The sequence below is a fragment of the Gymnoscopelus braueri genome, assembly GCF_963280865.1.
Source record: "Gymnoscopelus braueri genome assembly, chromosome: 15".
Classification (NCBI taxonomy): Eukaryota; Metazoa; Chordata; class Actinopteri; order Myctophiformes; family Myctophidae; genus Gymnoscopelus; species Gymnoscopelus braueri.
Window position 1 is genome coordinate 1,709,259 of NC_137620.1, and position 19,315 is coordinate 1,728,573.

Genomic DNA, 19,315 nt, shown 5'->3' on the forward strand with positions numbered 1-19,315 from the left:
TGACTTTGGCTGTCAAGTGTCAACTGTGAAAAATGTATATTCTTATATATTTTTACATGTTATTATATTATTAGGAATTAATTTGTATCCTGTGTGAACTGTGCATAGCTGAATAGGATGGGACATAGGTGTAGGCTCCTGTATTTTAACATCAGTCATAATGGTGGTACTTGGAGTGCCAAAACATTTCTGAAGTGGTACTTGATGTAAAAAGGTTGAGAACCACTGGTCTAGGAGGAAGTGGTTGAATTTGGCGGAAGTACCGCCCAAGGACGTTAATGCTTTACAAATCTGTTAACATTCTCTGTGAATGAAAGGAGTGTTGTGATTGGTCAAAAAATATAGTTTCCGGGGGAAACACGTACGACAGAAATCCTGTCCACTCAGGACTCGAGACACTCTCTGCTTTAGGTCGTGACCAGGCTCTTCTCTTCGCAATTGAGTGAGGCTGGGAACGAGGCTAGCTCAGGTGTGGCTGGTCCCAATCAGCCCATCTGCTCCACATCACCATCAACAGGAGCTGGCCAATATAAGCTGCTGAGAACCGACGCCCACCGCTAGGACATTGTCTATTCTGGTCAGTTTAACCGGCTGTTGAATACTGTGTATCTATAGTGTGCTGTAGAGAACTTCAATATTGTAGATCTGTGTTTTCCATTCTAACCTTGTTCTCTTTTTGGTCCAGGCTCCCTCCTCCTCAAACCCAGTGTCTCCCAGCTCCACCACCACTCCTTCCACCCCTCTCCCTGGATTCCCAAAACCTCTCACCCTCCTCAGGATCTCCCCTTACGCTCCCAACTGACTTCCCCAGACGTAACTTGTTTTGAATACATTTCCTTTTACCCCTATTCCTGTCTCTGTGTCTTTGCCTTTGGGACCCCGGCACTTTTGGCTACTCAGCACCGGTACAGCCTAACAGAGAGGGAACATAAATAGATCAAGATATCTCATACATACACATAGCATGATATGCATAGCATAAGACCAGCAGAAACGGCAACAGTATGTACATGAGGTTAATCATACATGTATCCAATGTATCCAAGGTAGTTATTATTTAGTCTCTAAGCTCTTGTTATTACTTTTCATTGGTTCAATATTCATAAAACCCACTCACACTTTCAAAAATAGCTGATCTATAAGGTGATCTAAATAGCTGGTATAAGTGATTTATTTAGGTTCATTAATAGCTGGGAAGGGAATTCTGAGAAAATCATCAATCATGGGGAAAGTTTCGCTGGCAAAGAGTTGTGTGTAGAGCGGGCGTCCTTGACTAGTACCAAGTGAGAGGGCAAAATAAGGTGATCGTATTTTATTTGTGACGACAGAGGCTTGTGGGAAAGAAACGCCTTTTCTGCATTTAACAAGTTTAACTTCGGCTGCGTCTGAGGAAGGTGACGATTAAATGATATTAAAAAGGGCGAACGCACATAAGAAAACGCATGGCGACCTTTCATAACCTCTGAAATTATGTTTGTCATAGCGGCATCTGATCGGCAGGCTAATGTGCTTACAGTATGTCATGAAAATGTTGTTTGCCAAACATCCAGCGTTGAAATCAAACACGAGGGGAGTCATCCAAACATAAGGCAGTCAATCAAACCTATCGTGTAAGTGAGACAATGTAAACTCTGAACCCTGCAGTGGTGGGAAAAGTACTCACATTGTTTACTTAAGTAAAAGTATCAATACTGCAATCTGTCTGTAACTCGGTTACAAGTAAAAGTCCGGAATTCAAAATGTACTTGAATAAAAGTACAAAAGGATTGGCATCAAAATGTACTTAAAGCACCAAAAGTAAAAGTACTCATTGAGCAGAATGTCCCATTTCACGTTTTCAAGTGTATACAAATATTTTGAAAATAGCAGATCTACAAGCTCACAATGAGCTTGTAGATCGGCTATTTTCAAATGGCCGAAATGTACATGGGGCTGAAGTGGTTAATGTATGTTTTCCCTTGTTGGGAAGTTACATTTATATCCTGAAAAAAAAACAATGTCTGGCACACAGGCTACAATATCTGAGAGAATATAATAATAATAATAATAATGGCAGGCCCGATCCGAGGTTGGTCCAGACAGAGTCCAAGACTCATCAGATGTCAGGGCCGCTTCAAACTCTCCAAACGTTTCCTCTGTCATCCCTTCTAAATAGTCAATTTCCTCCTCGTGCTTTAGTGGTGTGTGTAACAGATTCACATCATCATCATCATCCTCTTTATCCTTGCCCACATTGTATTGTTCAAGTTCTTCCCTATTCACTTGGATGGTGTCTTCTTGGCTCAAAGTTAAGACACCATCGCTATTGCACAATCGTTTAAACCACCACTCGTCATCGTCTCCAAACATTTGCGCTTGGCGTGAGATAGCTTTCTTTTCCGTGGCATGGCTCTGTAAGAGATATTTCTGAGCACATAGCTCTGATCAACAGTCTGTGACGGGTCTTGGAGGCATGTGGAGTGATCCTGCGCTTGGGAATCGCTGCCGAACTTCGGAGCTTTTGTCAATTATATAGTAGTAAGATAATAATAAATGGTCTTCATATAAAAGTTTCGCTGGCAAAGAGTTGTGTGATTGTATTTTATTTGTGATGACAGAGGCTTGTGAGAAAGTATATAGAAGGCGGACAAATGAAATAATCCCCAAAGCCACATTTCACCAAAATAGCAAATAAATAATCCTATTCCACTCTGTAGTAACGCCTTCTCTGCATCTAACGATCGGCTATGTCTGAGGAAGGTGATGAGTAAAGGATATTTACTTACTATATATATTGACGAACATTAGACACACAATAGTGACCTTTCATAACCTCTGAAATGATGTCTGTCATAATGGTATCTGATCGGCAGGTGCTTTATGCTTATGTCTTGAAAATGTTGTTTGCCAAACATCCAGTGTATATCAAATATCCATTGTTGACATCAAACATATCAAACCTCCAGTGTTGATATCACGAGGGGTCCTGCAAAAATAAGGTCAATCAAACCTATTGGGTAAGTAAGACAAAAAAACAGGCACAACATTATTGGCTAATAAAGTATTCAATCAATCAATCATATCAAATACCCAGCTTTATTTATTTACAAAAACAATGAGAAAAATATTGTTTATTGAAGCTACAGTATGTACAAACTTTGAATGTGCTAATGCAGGTGTTTTAGGGATTTAAATATTTACAGTCCATCAATACAACAAAAACAACAAAAACAACAACAACAATGAAAGCAGACTGAGGGTGTAGAAGACATTCTCCATGACATCTGAGAACAATAGACTGCAGGACATTCATGGCTGTTCTGTTAACTCTATAAGGCACAGTTCAATGTATATACTTTATTATTCTGTTAACTCTATCAGGCACGGTTCAATTGATATACTTTATTATTATGTTAACCCTATAAGGCACTGTTCAATTTATATACTTTATTATTCTGTTAACTCTATAAGGCACTGTTCAATGTATATACTTTATTATTCTGTTAACTCTAAGGCACTGTTCAATTGATATACTTTATTATTCTATTGACTCTAAAGCTTTTATTCTTATTCAGTCATTTATAGACTGCACTATTCAAAGAGCAGATTACACAGGACATTCCCAAATCAAGTGTAAATGCATGTGACTGAGGCCACTGTGGTTCATGGTTAACACCTTTGCTACGTCATTTAGCAGCACATAAAACCAGACTCACTTTTAATAGAACAAACAGCCTAAGCAGTTAGTTTCATACGGGTTCATTTACAGCAGAAAAGCTTGTCTAAGGCCCCGTTTAGACGACAACAGTCCCTAGAGAAAACGGCTACATACAATATCAGATGTGCCTTCCGTGTAGACAGCATTTTCGGGGGTTGAAAATGCAAACAAAGTGAAACCCCCTCCCGGAGTGGAATTCTTTGAAAACGCTCCTCCTCGCGTCTCCATGTAAACGTGCAATACGGGGGAAACGGCAAAACGTGTGACGTCATCATGGCTCACGTCGGCTCACGCCGCGAATGCTGTTACATCTGTGTTAGTCTCGCGTGGCCAGACTGTTGCCTCCCACAATTTTCAAATGTTTCCAGTTTCCAGTGTCTTACAGTCTGGGACTCTGAAGCTCTGTTCAAGATTAAAATATAAAGAGGATGTGAAGCCTCCTCCCCACTTCCATTTCGTCTTTACAGTCGCGACAGGAAGTAGAACAGAAGTGGTTCTACGCATGCAAGACTGGTCTATCTGGCAGCGCGTCACAGCGCTGCCATATACCTAGCCAGCTGGCATGCACACAACAGCTTTTTCAATCACTTTTATTCTGCGTGTAAACGCTTGTAAACGCAGAATAAAAAGTCAGAACGCAACGGCAGTTTGTTGTTTTCTGTTCTGCTCGTTTAGTAAACATGGTCTTAATGTTCTGGATAGAAGAATGAGGAAGTTGTTTGTCTGTGAACTCACCATAAACACCTTGCATCTTTTTTTTTTTTATCCCACGATTTTGTAACCCTTTTTCACCCGGTGCCAATTATCTAAGTGATCCTGGGCACTACACTCCCCCTGCCAGCCTAGGGAGGCCAGAGCCGATCTCATCCCTCCTTCAATGCATGAGAGCCAACTGACCTTCTTGTCACCTGACAGGGGGGAGTTTCCCTGGTTAGACGTAGCGTGTGGAAGGAACACGTTATTCCAACCAGTTCCTTTCCCCTCCATCAGGCGCCCCAGCTGTTCGTGTTTTATAACCTTTTCAACTGGTCACATAAAATGCAGATCCATAATGATCGATCGATCCAGCGTGTGTGGACACAGAAAGGATTTGTGTCTGCTCCCCAGTGGAAAATAACTTGTTTTGCCGCAGGTACGCTGAATTCACCATCTTTTGTCAAAACTGCACGTCTTTCCCACCTCCCCAACTGGCCACAGAACATTTATATACATTTTGATCGCTTGTAAGACGGTTCGTAAACACAAAAGGGATCACTGTTCGTCGTTTTTAAACGTTTTTTTACCAAAACTGTTGCTCCCTTTGCTAGAGCCGTTTGAATACACTGTGTCTCGTCAAATCCAGGGTAAAACAAATTAACTCGAGTTACAAGCATTTGCAGGAAACCAATAGACAGAAGGTGGATGGAGGCGGAAATCTTCGGATGACGTTATTTCCGTATCCGTGTGAGGTACAGTGAAAGTGGTCACTCCGGATTATAGATCACTGTGCGATCTTTTATTTTAAAAAAAAACGGACGGGAATTCCCGTCCGTGGCAATGAAAGAGTTAGTATGTTGTTCTGGGGACTTCATAGAAAAACATTGTTACAACTACTTTGATGTGAAACGCGAGTTTGCCCGAACTATTGTTTCTATCACGTTTGTGTGTTGTGGTTAATGTAAGGGTTCTCCAGTAGGTGGCGGTATTGAGGGAAGTTGTCCAGCAGGAAGCGCGGGGCGTACATGGGCTCCCCCCGGTGGCTGGGAGGACACTTACACTTTGATCCGTCAAACCAGCCTCCGGTCCGGACCAGGTCTTTGATGTAGCCCAGATCCCTCTTCTCCGGGTAATCCCCCCAGCGCGGGAAGTCCCCGTTCTGAGCTGAAACTGATCATACAAATATGATATAATAAACATAAAATAATAGAGAGCGGTAATAATGATAATAAGAATAATAATAATAATAATAATGATAATGATAATAATAATAATAATAATAGGACAGAACACCTAGCTTATAGTGGATTCCTTCCAGGCTGAAACACCAGGAACAATGCCAGCCTGCGTAGTGGACCTGACTGCCTACTGACCACAGCACCACCTGTCTACCACTGTGAGAGACAGACAGACCGACAGACAGACAGACCGTCAGTCAGACAGACAGACAGACAGACAGACAGACAGACAGACAGACAGACAGACAGACAGACAGACAGACAGTCAGACAGTCAGGCCGACAGACCGACAGACAGACAGACAGACAGACAGACAGACAGACAGACAGACAGGTTAAACATAATGGACCTGACTACCTACTGACCAGTGTTAATTTTGACAGCAAATTCTGATGTAGTCTTAGTCTTTTGAACAACACACCATTTAGTTTTAGTCCTATTTTAGTCTTATTTTAGTCTTTAGTTTTTAGAAATTGTTTAGTGTTAGTCTAGTCTTAGTCGACCAAATATCAAATTCTTAGTCTTTTAGTCTTAGTCCTACTCAACAAAATTAACACTGCTACTGACTACAGCACCACCTGTCTACTAGTGTGAGAGACAGACAGACAGACAGACAGACAGACAGACAGACAGACAGACAGACAGACAGACAGACAGACAGACAGACATGTACCTGTCTTTCTGGTATTGTTGGTAACCAGGTAGATCATAGTGGTGTCTCCTCCTCAGTAAAATGCCATTGTTCTGATAAACAGCCTGTAAACAATAAAACCATAAACAGAAATATAAAAATGAACACATTCAAGATTCAAGAGGTTTGTATTTGTCACTGAATGCAGCATGCGTAGTGTACAGGCAGACAGGATGTATTGATTAGATAGTGATTACATATTGACTAAATATTGATCCTACCTCTAACATATGTAGTATACAGGCAGACAGGATGTATTGATTACATATTGATTACATATTGATTCTACCTTTAACCTATGAAGTGTACAGGCAGACAGGATGTATTGATTACCTATTGATTACATATTAATTAGATATTGATAGTGCCTCTAACATACGTAGGGTACATGCAGACAGTATTGATTAGATATTGATCATATATCTAATATACGTAGGGTACAGGCAGACAGTATGTATTGATTACATATTGATTTATTGATCCTACCTCTAACATACATATAGGATACAGGCAGACAGTATTTATTGATTAGATATTGATCCTACCTCTAACATACGTAGGGTACATGCAGAATGTATTTCCAGGGTTCCAGTTTCTCTCCAGAAGAACCCGTACAGACTTCGTCTCAGGTGGAACGCCACGGGTTCCGTCCAGCCGTCGTACAGCTTGAGGAACAGAACGCCGGCGCTGGCCGGGATCTCGTCCGCATCGTTGATCAGGAACACGTCGTCGGGTCGAGACCCGCGGACCCGCGACAGACCGTTCCGCGTCAGGAAGGTCCTGGTGGAAACACAAACACACAAACAAATACATAAGTTCAATTATACTTTTGGTACTTTAAGTATATTTTGATGCCAATACTTTTGTACTTAACATTTTGAACACAGGACTTTTACTTGTAACAGAGTTACAGAGTTTTTTATATTGTGGTATTGCTACTTTTACTTAAGTAAAACATCTGAGTACTTCTTCCACCACTGGGCACGACAATGGAGGGAAAAATACTTTACTGGAAAAGATCATGGACGGACGGACGGACGGACGGATGGATGGATGTATTACCTGAAGTAGTCGTCGGCCACCCAGCCGTTGCGTTCAGCTCCGCGGGGGAAGTGATCCAGGAACACGTACAGGATCTTGTGCTTGACGTAGTCAAAGGTGCCGTTGAGCAACAGATGCAGGAAGGTGAGCGGTCTATAACCCCCGGCCGCTGTGTAGTTGGACTCACACACCTGCAACACAACACAACTCAGAACACAACACAAACAAGTCACTGGGACAACAACAATGGTAATATAGGGGTTAAATTCCAACAAGGGCTTTTTCATAAAGCAATAAGTTATAGGCATTGTTTGGGACGAATTGTAACAGAAACTCTTTCAACTGTTTGATGAGGCAGTATTGTGTTGTTTTAAAAACTTGTTTTGTTTTTCATTTCCTGAAAAGTTAATATTTTGGACATAATTTGGTTTCCGTCAAGGAAGTTAAAGTAAGGAAGGGACGCGCTGGACGCCGGACATGCGCCATGACGCTCATGGGTGGCAAACTTGCACCGGAAGTTCGATGAAATACAGTGCAGTGAATAGAGCCGGCTGGACCAGCTTACGAACAAACACTGAATGTTGAGACCGTTGTCATATAATAAGTTCAGGAATATAAAAGAATGCAATGTATTCCATAGAACTCCCGGCTACATTTTGCCACCCAGTGATACCAATCTGCCGGCTGCAATTGCTGGATAGAGATAATGACGGAATAAAGCAGCCTACATTCAACTGCCCACAACTATGGAATGGATGATCGCGGCGGCGGATTTCTGGCAGTCAAAGAGTTAATTTACCTTCCTTGGTTTTTTGGTTTCCGCTCGACAGCAGAGATATCAAAAGTCCTAAGAAATCTCAATGGTGGAGAGTATTGAAGAATGTTGAATTAAGTTAATGTTGCAATTTCCCATTGACGCCCTTGTTAAAAAAAATTATTCATGCATGTTTGCTTGTCTAATTTCCAGTGTTATAGTTCATTGAAGCGAGCATGCAGCAGATCATAATAACAATAATAAATGTAATAATAATAATAACCAGTGGTGCAAAGTAACTAAGTACATGTACTCAAGTACTCTACTTAAGTACAATTTTGAGGTATTTGTACTTTACTTGAGTATTTCCAATTTCCTATATTCTACTCCTCTACATCTCAGAGGCAAATATTGTACTTTTACTCCACAACAATTATCTGTGAGCTTGTAGATCTGCTATTTTCAAACATTTTAGTACTTTTACTTTTGATAATTTAAGTATATTTTGATGCCAATACTTTTGTACTTTTACTCAAGTAACATTTTGAACACAGGCCTTTTACTTGTAACAGAGTATTTTTATACTGTGGTATTGGTACTTTTACTTAAGTAAAATATCTGAGTACTTCTTCCACCACTGATAATAACCATAAACAGGTCTAACCATAAACAGATCTACAGATCCATAGAGCTCATGGAAGCGTGCATGCAGCAGATCAAACTCATGGTTTATGTTCACAGCGTTGATGACCCTCCGGGGCTGAGAGCGGACGGACAGGCGCCCCCTGTTGGCCAGGTTGGAGTGTTGCACCACCGTGGGCACGCCGCACTGGGCACCGTGCCATCCTGCTCTACACACACACTGGGACACGCACACACACACACACACACACACACACACACACACACACACACACACACACACACACACACACACACACACACACAGACACAGACACACACACACACACACACACACACACACACACACACACACACACACACACATACACACACACATACGTACATACACACACACACATCAACATTTTAGGACAGTGATTTTTTTTAGGACAGTGATTTTTTGAATGACATTTTTTAATAAATTAGCAGATCTACAAGCTCGCAACGTAGATCAGCTGGATAGAGACTCGCGACTCATTGTGAGCTTGTAGATCTGCTATTTTCAAATGGTCGAAATACATAATAGGGCTGAAATGGTTAATGTGTTTTGTAATAACAATCAAAGTGTAAAAAGTGACTAGTAACTAAAGTTTTCAAATAATTGTAGTGGAGTAAAAGTACAATATTTGCCTATGAGATGTAGTGGAGTAGAAGTAAAAGTACTGAACATTGGAAATACTCGAGTAAAGTAAAAATACCTCAAAATTGTACTTAAGTACAGACCTTAAGTAAATGTACTTTACACCTCTGCTGAAAACCTAAATGTCTAACCCTGACCCTTAACCACAACCTGAATCTGTAGGTTAGGTGATAGGGGTTAGGGGTTAGGGGTTAAAGGTCAGGGTACCTGGTCATGGGTCATGTTGGCGGTCCCCTCTCTCAGACAGTGATGTCCAGACAGGCTGGTCATCCAGTGTTTCTGGGTGTCATTGATCAGAGTGAAGGTTTGTTTGTGGATGTTTCCTGATGTTTCCAGATCTGACCGCATCACTGTAACCTGGAAACAACAACAATAATAATAATAATAATAATAATAATAATAATAGCAATATAGATAACTGCAAACTGACAGTATATATATATATATATGTATATATATATATATATATATATATATATATATATATATATATATATATATATATATATATATATATATACCATAATTGTTGTGGGAAGGTGGGGGGCATCCTATGTGGGGATGTTACTGTGGTTCCTCAGTTCACCACTAGATGTCTCCCTCCCCCAGTGTTTCACATGGTAATGTTTTCACCATGATTATTGTCCTCACATGTTGTTGTTCACTCTTTTTAAATGTCTGATATTTAAATGATTAGAACAACGCAAAGGGAAGGAGGCATAACGTAACTGCAGTGATTATATTCTTACAGTAGCTTCATTGTTCACATGGTATCCCACTGTATGGTTTCAAATGTTCAGAATGTTATTTTTATATTATATTGTTTAGACTGATGCTAGGTTCATTGTTTACCTGTGATCCTATAGTTTACTGAGACACTACACTGAATCTCTGCATTATATGTATGTGTTTACCAGTGGTGTAAAGTAACTAAGTACATGTACTCAAGTACTGTTCTTACATACAATTTTCTACTTTACTGGAGTATGTCCAATTTTCTGTACTTTTACTTCTACTCCACTACATCTCAGAGGTAAATATTGTACTTTTTTACTGCACTACAATTATTTGAAAACTAGGGGTTTTCTTAGTTTTATAGTAAGAAACTTACTTATGGGATATCATCGCCCTCTGGCGATTGCACAGAGCACAACACATATGCTCCCGGAAACAATCTTCGATTGGACAGGGTTCTGTGACGCAAGCCGGAAACCGGTTGGTTATAAAACCCCCTACGTCACCAGGTTCATCCTCTGATACCCTTCACTCTGCACGCTAGTCGAAGCGCACAGAAGGGGTTTCCAGTAAGTTTCTTACTATAAAACTAAGAAAACTGGGGTTACCTACGTAACCCCTAGTTATTCTTTCGTTTCTGTAAGAAACTTACTTATGGGACACATAGACCCCCCTGGGGAGTCCCAGGAGCAACCCTATCCAACCTGTACGCCCCAAGGTCAAAAAAGGAGCCACCAGCAGGACCGTCCTGCCACAGACCCTGACCCGCTCCAAGATGGACGGGATCAGTTCCAAAGGTGGGAAGGCATACAGCAGAACGTCCGGCCAGACGTGTGCCAACGCGTCCACCCCCAAGGAGGAATCCTTGTGATTCAAATAAAAGAATTGTGGACACTTTGCGTTCCCCTTGGACGCAAACAGGTCAATCTGAGCCTGACCGAACCGAAGCCAGATCAGGCTCACCACCTGCGGTTTGAGAGACCACTCCTCGTACCGGAGTTCGCCCCTAGACAGCAGATCCGCTCCGCTGTTGAGGAGACCCGGCACATGGCGCGTAACGAGGCTAGGCGCAATGTGCTCCATAGCGTCAGTTCGCGTGCTAAATTGTCCAAAACAACAGAGCCCAGGCCCCCTTGTTTATTGACATAGCACATCGTTGTGGTGTTATCCTTTCTAACCAGAACATGACATCCCACAATACGGTCCTCGAACCGTCGGAGGGCGAGGAAGACCGCCAACAACTCCAAATAGTTGATGTGGTATACCTTCTGAGCAGAAGTCCACACCCCCCTGGCTGAGTAGCCTTCATGGACAGCCCCCCAACCTGAGAGGCTAGCGTCTGTGGTAACCACTTTTCGTGTCACCACTTCGCCCATCCTGACTCCACCGGACAGGAAGGACGCCTGTGACCACGGTTGCAACGTCGTCACGCCCCAGGGAGAGACCACCACTTTTCGAAACTTCATGGTGTGCGGTATTTTAAGACTCCGCAAGAGTCCGCATCCACCTCTGAAAAGGTCTCATGTGGAGTCTCCCCAGCCGGATCAGGTGTATGGCCGAGGCCATGAGACCTGCAGCCTGCATGCATGTCCTGTACGCAACTCTGCGCCCCACGCGTAAAGAGCGCACGCACGCCAGGAACCCGGCCAATCTGTCTTGAGACAGACGCGCCACCATCGTGGATGAGTCCAGGGAAATCCCCACGAAGGTGGTTTGCTGGGATGGGATCAGAACACTCTTTCGAGTATTGATCGTAAACCCCAGGGACGTCAGGTGCGCAATGGCCACCTCCATGTGCCGCGCCACCTCCTCCCTCGACCCCGCCGCCAGCAGCCAGTCATCTATGTACGTCGCCAGGCGGAGACCCTGCCGGCGTAGCGGGGCGATAGCCGCGTCCGTGCATTTCACGAAGACCCGAGGGCTCAGTGACATGCCGAACGGGAGCACCGTGTACTTGTATACTTTGACTTCAAAGCCAAAACGTAGGAACTTCCGGTGCGCGGGGTAGATTGGGACGTGAAAATAGGCATCTTTCAGATCTATACTCGTCCACCAATCCCCCTGACGTATCGATCGCAACAACCTGGCCGTTGTTAGCATTCGAAATTTGAAGATTGTCAGAAACCTATTTAAACCTTTTAGGTTCAGAATAAAAGCCCCCCCCTTTCTTTTTCACCAGGAAATATTCCGAATAGAAACCTAGCTGGCTCTGATTCGGAGATAATTCTCTGATGGCACCCTTGCTCAGTAGAGACACCACTTCCTCCCGTAGCGTCACAGCCGCCTGGCCTGATGCTCGGGAGAAAATAACCTCGTCCGTCAGGGGAGGTCTACGAGAAAATTGCAACCTTTACCCTTTCGTAATGGTACGCAGTACCCAAGGATTTGGTTTGCAAGCTTCCCATTACGCCAAGCAACGAGCCAGAGGGTTCGTGGGGTCGGAGGGGGTCAATGACGTCATCGGCTCCGAAGAGCGTCGCCTTGTTACCAAGGTTACCGGTGAAACTGCCGGCCCGACCGGCGTAACCAGCGTCCACAGGGGGCAGCAGCGGTCGCCTCCGTCCGCGTCTCAACGGACGCGAAGAACTCACCGCTTCGGAGGACAAGCCCGTTTCCATGGGAACCGGAGGCGTCGACACTCCTCTCGACGAGACAGCGGAACCCTTACTCGGTCGAGTTTCTACCCGGAACGAAACACCCGTCCCTCTCGGGGAGAGTTGAAGGGGTAACACCAGGGTCCGTTGGTCCGTCAACTTCCGCCTCTTGACGACCGCCATCTTAGGGAGGTCAACCGGGGCGGGCCTCTTCTGCGGAGACGTTGTTGCTACACGGAACAAAACTTTCGTCCCACCAGGGGAGTTTTTACGGTGCAACACCGGGGCTGTCTGGAAAACGCATTTCCGCCTTTCCTCGTCCGCCATTTTAGGGCATTTGAGGGAGGCCGCCATTTTGGCTCTCGACCGTCCCACAGATGAGCTTTGCAGCCATCTGCTGGACGGAAGAGGGAACTGCACAGTCGCAGTTGGAAATGTTTTTATCACAGAAGGCCCCTGTTTCACATTGTGAATAGAAATTTGATTTATATCAGAAAGAGGTACTACTGTACCTGCAATTGATTCATCAAGTTTATGGCACGCACAGGAGTTGTCCCTGCAGTGTTCGGAATGCCGTCCAGGGTGCAAACCGAACACTGAGGGCTCATAGCATAGCTTCGAGGACAGGGCACCCCACCGGGGTGCGATCCGCCTCTAACATCAGTATGAGAAGAAATGAGCATTTGTGTTTTCGGCAACGGGTTTATTCCACACACACAAATCACATCACACACATTAGACTTAAAGGACAGCATGGCAATTAAATTGTCTTTTTCAGCGTCTCTTATAGTCTCTGTGTTCCCGCGGAGCCGCCCGTGGCCCTGTCCGTCGGGGCAAGAAGAGCGCCAGTTCTGGTCCCCAATTGGGGAGCTGACCCCGCATAATACCGGCCAAGTGGCCGTGACGGGATCAGCCGTAGACTAATCTCTCAAGAACAGCTTCTGCACTGCGTTGGAATCTGTCGGGGAGGTTCGTCATAACATGTGCGCATGGGCGTGCCTTCAGATCAGGAAGCAGGCCGCGCTTTACCCAATCAAATGTAGTGGGCGGGATTCACGTGTCCGTCGATCCTTCCCCCCTCGAAACAAACCGAAACTAATTTAACAATAGCGTCCGCGGAGCAGACAAAACCACGGAAAGATATTCACATTTTAACGTACTCTTTCATCATAGAAACAAGTGGGCTTATAACCAATACGATCCATGTTCTCTGGGAGAAGTGGTGTTAGTGTTCCGTGTAGAAATATTGTTAGTGGGAATGAAAACATAGTCGCACCAACCGGAAGTGATGCGCTGAGGGCATACAACAAACACCGGTTTCCTTGCGCTCTGGCGTTACGTTTTCTTCCGCCCAGAGCCAACAGACATAGAACAAACAGCAGAGGGCGCTGTTTTTCATTTTCAGTTGGCGATGGGTTCCCAGATTGGCCGTAGACTGACACTTACCCCTCCCCTTGCGACCAGCCCCGAGGTCCTTCCGGGGGATTTTACCGGAGGGGGGGTTTCAGGGTCCTTGAGCTTTCTTACGTCCCCCACGCCGAAGGAGCCGCATGGACGTTCCCAGGAGTTGGTTCTGGCGGAGGACGACCTGGACACTCCTCGTCGGTCGCCTCTGCTGCTCCTCCGCCTGTGTCCTCCCGATCAGGTCTGTGCTGCTATCGAAGAGGTTATGGGCCTGGAGGGGAAGGGCGAGAAGTCCTGTAGACACATCCGCCCCCACAGTTGTGGCCAGGTCCAACCACTGGGCCCTCTCCAAGTCCGCGGTGAGGGCCATGGCCCGACCCGTCCACATCAGGCTCTGGCAGGTGCAGAGGATGGCTAGCTGCGTTAGCCTGTCCAGCTCCGCCGCATCCTCCACCCATTCTCCGTGGACCGCTGCCGCAGGCATCCCGTCCACCAGGGGTTTGGCCACCAGCTCTCTAAGTCTGACGGCGGCCGACCCCTGCAGCAACGACACCACGTTGAGCGCCTCCGCAGCCGAGTCCGAGGCCTTGTAGAGGGCGTTGAGGGCCGCGGTGCGATCCTGTCTGGCATGCTCGGAGAAGATGGGCCGATGTCCCGGTCCAATCCCCACCGAGCCTCTCCTCGCCCTCTCGATACGAGTCGCCAGAGCAGCGTCCAAGGGGGGGAAGGCCAATAACCCCCAGGTCCGACCCGGAGACGATCTTGGTTGCGAAACCAAGTCGCTCCGGTTCCCCCCTATCTCGCCGCCAGGAATGGTGCAGGGCCTCACGGACTCCCACAGCCTTGGGTAGGAGTTTTGAAGGAGCCTGCCGGGGAACGAGGGGTGCCAGGCCCTGGAATCTTGGGATGGGGGCCCCGACTGAAGCCCTCGCTGCCTCCATTGGCTGCTCCAGGCCGCACCTGGAGACAGCCCTCCGCAGCACTGCCGACACGGGCTCGAGAGGCTCCCTCGCCACGCTAGGAGCCGTCACCCACGGTGCTGCTGGCTCCGTCCAGGCAGCTGCTGCAGGCGCGAGGATCTCCGCTCGCGCCGATGTAGGTACGAGAGGCCCCGGACTGGACCTCGGGGCCTCTCGTGTCCGACGGGGGGAGGGTCCCGCCTCCACCTCGTCCTGGGAAGCCTCACCTATCCCGGCGTCCTCCCCATCCGAGCCTCCTGGCGTCGGAGTGTCGCCCCAGGCGAGGACGGAGAAGGAGGGGGAGGAGGGAGGAATGCAGTCCCCGGTCGGTAGCCCACTGGCCTCGGCTGGAACTGCGCGGTCCGGCGAAGGCGACGGAGGAGCCTCTCTCCGGACTTTCCTCCTGGCTCCGCTGGATCTCGGTGCATCCTGTGGTAGGCCTGGCCCGAGGCCCGTGCTTCCCACCGACGCCGTGTGGCCCGTGGCGAGGCCAGCGTCGGTGTTAGCACTGCTGCTGGCGGCCGCCAGGCCCTGGGCCCTCCTGAGACACTCCAGCTGGTGGACCGTGAAGTCATCACAGGGCCTGCATGCGTCTTCGTCGCCCGCGTGGTTCAGGGCGAGCCACGCATGGTTGGGCCCCAGGCACAGGATGCACAGCCGATGTCGGTCGTCCGCTGCTACTGGTAGGCCGCAGCCCGTCAGACCGCAGACACGAGTCACCACGAGGCAGGTAAGCGCAGCTAGGCTAACCCAACCTAGCACACGCCTGTTAGCTTAACGCGGCCTGTAGTCTGGCTAGCGGTGTTAGCTAACTTCTTGGGATGAACCTGGTGACGCAGGGGGTTTTATAACCAACCGGTTTCCGGTTTGCGTCACAGAACCCTGTCCAATCGAAGATTGTTTCCGGGAGCATATGTGTTGTGCTCTGTGCAATCGCCAGAGGGCGATGATATCCCATAAGTAAGTTTCTTACAGAAACGAAAGAATAACTTTAGTTACTAGTTACTTTGTAGATTTTGATTATTATTACAAAACATTAACTACTTCAACCCTATATATATTTCGGCCACATCATCTCACCAGATAAATATATAAAATAATATGATCATCTCACCAGTCTTTCTGTTCTGGGATCAGCTCTGGTCTCTGGGTCTTCTGAACGTTCAGTCTGTCTCCACATGAAAACACTGTAATATACCATGTATTATAGTATAACACTATAACATACCATTTATATATATATACTATATTATAACATTATAACACTGTAATATACCATATAGATTATATTGTGACATTATAACACTATAATATACCATATAGATTATATTATGACATTATAACACTATAATATACCATATAGATTATATTAACACTGTTTGTCTGCTATTTTTTAACCTTTTTGAAAAATCTTAAGTGTTTGAAAAACATGTGAATAATTGTCTCCGCCAGGCCGAAGGCATGGCGAGAGAGTATGTTTTACCCCCTGTCCGTCCGTGTGTGTGTGTGTGTGTGTGTGTGTGTGTGTGTGTGTGTGTGTGTGTGTGTGTGTGTGTGTGTGTGTGTGTGTGTGTGTCCGTTCGTCTGTCACCAGCCCATTTGTTTATATTACTCCTGCAAATTTCATCCAAACGTCATGCAAATCGGTACACAGTATCTCTATAGTCATGTGATCAACACGGATCTGTCAGATTGCCCATATTCCATCCTCATTGGCTAAGGTTGGCTTCCAAAGTTTGCAGGATTGGTCCGTTTTGAACAAAAAGCCTCAAAGTATACACACAGCTTGCGATTTCCGTGAAATTTCACACGCACATTCCCACTAGGCCGAGGAAGAAATGCCACCCTTCTCACATTGGCCTGTTATAGCGCCACCAGCAGGTCTAATTTAGCAAAACACATTTTTGGAACAAAATGCCTCAAATCATGAATGCAGTGTCAATGCAAGAATAAATGGCACGGTTGGCACCCTTTTCACATTGGCCTATTATAGCGCCACCAGGAGGCCAGAATAACGTACCTGACCTGGCGGAGACCTGTGCTCCGAGGAGCACTTTTTCTAGTTTTGAATGTTTTTAACACAGATCTTCTCTTCTGGGGGTCCGCGGCCAAATACATATCACCTTGTGGGGTCCTTGACATGAAAAAGTTTGAGAACTACTGATTTAGAAGGCATTTGTAGAATTGACCTCTTACACACTCTTGTGTGTATGTGCGTGTGCGTGTGCGTGTGCGCGCGCGTGCGTGCGTGCGTGCGTGCGTGCGTGCGTGCGTGCGTGCGTGCGCGTGTGTGTGTGTGTGCGTGTGCGTGTGCTTGTGTACCTTGGTACGGACAGGCTGATGGTGTTCGTTAGGTGAAGGTTCAGGGCTCGGTAACAGTGAAACACTGTCAGCACACACACTGCTGTGGAGAACACACGCACTGGAGACCTACACACACACACACACACACACACACACACACACACACACACACACACACACACACACACACACACACACACACACACACACACACACACACACCATTAACACCATAGTTAAAGTCCAAAGGTAGTAGTGGGAAAGATAAGCAAACCAGTTGTGCATTTTATGATTAAAGCATGAAACTTTCAGCATATCATGTTCATACAATAAGTACCCCAAGGTTTGATTTCAGACGTGGAAGCACTTTCTGACTGATCTCTGGTGACCTTGAGGGGTCATTGACCTCGGAATTGCATTGCTCCCACTTTTGGCCCCATTATTCTACACTATAATAATATATATGCCTGTTCAAATTATATTTTTGTTCTAATACATGAAAAATTAAACCTAATAGTCACTCTACAGAAATGGTCAGTCCTGTAAACTATTATGATAGTTCTATTATGACATTGTTATGACATTAAAAACATCTAGGAGAGAGAGAGAGAGAGAGCAGCGATAAAATAAAGAAAAACAACATTGGTAAAAAAAAAGTGCTAATGCATTCAAAGTGCAATGTAGGTAAAATGCTATTCAAAGGTGCAATTCATCTCATGATGTTGGTTTTGGGGGCAGTATATGGTGAGCGTTGAGGGTTCTGATGGTTTGGTTTTAAACCTTGAAGCAGGGACCCCTTAGCTGAGAGAGAGATGAAGCAGTTCAAGGAGTGGGAGATAATATGGTACTATTTCTGTCAGAAACCTGTCTACCAGTAACATCGATGGGAAATCCAAGCTAATATAAACTGCAGGCTTTATATTCCTGGAAAGGAATATACACTACAGTATTTTCATGTGCAGATACATGCAAAGTTTGGACAGCTCTGTTTGTACAGACAGAGACATTGGCTGTAATAACAACATATATGGTTATTAGTTTAATAACACATGGTTATTACTGTAGGTTAACAACACATTGTTATTAGGTTAATAACACATATATGGTTATTAGGTTAATAACACATTGTTATTAGGTTAATAACACATATCTCTGCTGTCCGGCAGCAACCAGCTAACTCCAAAATGTTCATTTTTCAGGAAATAACAAAAACAAAACAAAAATGGAGTTAGGAGGTTTTGTTCATTATTGATAAAAACAGCTGAATGGACCTCCAAGCTCACAATGAGGTTGGAGGTCAAAAGGGGGTGGAGCCTGGAGTCAGCTAGACCAGCTAACTCCACCCACTTTGGTGAACTTAGCTGGTTTAGCAGAAAGTTTGATGTTCTAATGGAGTTAGCTGGTTTTGTCAGAAGCACTTTTTAATACTTTTAATTGGTTCAATCATTTTTTTTATCAACACACAGACGTAAAGGGTGTTCAATGGCCCTGATTTATGGAAAAAAATCATATCATAATCACAGTAATTATTAATCATGTCTTCCATCATATTCAAGGTATTTTGGAGAAACAGACTCCAGCCACTTTCAGTTTAAAGCAATAGTTCACCCCCAAAATGACTTTTTTTCTATCGATTAGTCACCCCATGGAGACTTGAGTTCATCTCCAGTAGGAGACACAAAGAGTCTCCTTTTGTGTCTCCTACCGGAACCGCTGCCTACTGGTCATCAAATTATTGTCTTGGGAATGCGACAAAAGAATAATAATCCATGAATTCAAGTCTCCATGGGGTGACTAATCGATAGAAAAAAAGATTTTGTGGGGGTGAACTATCCCTTTAAAGCACTGCAGAGAGGAGGTGTTGTGTGTCAGCTGATG

The 19,315-nt window shown here is 45.3% G+C and overlaps 1 protein-coding gene across 2 annotated transcripts in view; it reads right to left on the bottom strand.

The window, feature by feature from the left end:
* Nucleotides 1-3,061: 3,061 nt before the first annotated feature.
* LOC308101729 (beta-1,4-mannosyl-glycoprotein 4-beta-N-acetylglucosaminyltransferase-like) overlaps nucleotides 3,062-19,315 on the bottom strand; it is a 42,693-nt gene continuing 26,439 nt past the window's right edge. Inside the window, exons 2-10 of one of the 2 annotated variants that reach the window (XM_080451187.1) lie at nucleotides 17,456-17,563; nucleotides 16,248-16,320; nucleotides 9,649-9,798; nucleotides 8,782-8,979; nucleotides 7,385-7,554; nucleotides 6,868-7,102; nucleotides 6,305-6,387; nucleotides 5,687-5,787; nucleotides 3,062-5,563 (exon numbers count right to left, since the gene is read on the bottom strand). In XM_080451187.1, coding sequence (XP_080307313.1) covers nucleotides 5,331-5,563; nucleotides 5,687-5,787; nucleotides 6,305-6,387; nucleotides 6,868-7,102; nucleotides 7,385-7,554; nucleotides 8,782-8,979; nucleotides 9,649-9,798; nucleotides 16,248-16,320; nucleotides 17,456-17,563 — 1,351 coding nt within the window. In that variant the 3' untranslated portion in view covers nucleotides 3,062-5,330. The remainder of the gene's footprint in view (nucleotides 5,564-5,686; nucleotides 5,788-6,304; nucleotides 6,388-6,867; nucleotides 7,103-7,384; nucleotides 7,555-8,781; nucleotides 8,980-9,648; nucleotides 9,799-16,247; nucleotides 16,321-17,455; nucleotides 17,564-19,315) is intronic. The other variant, XM_080451188.1, reaches the window with a different exon arrangement.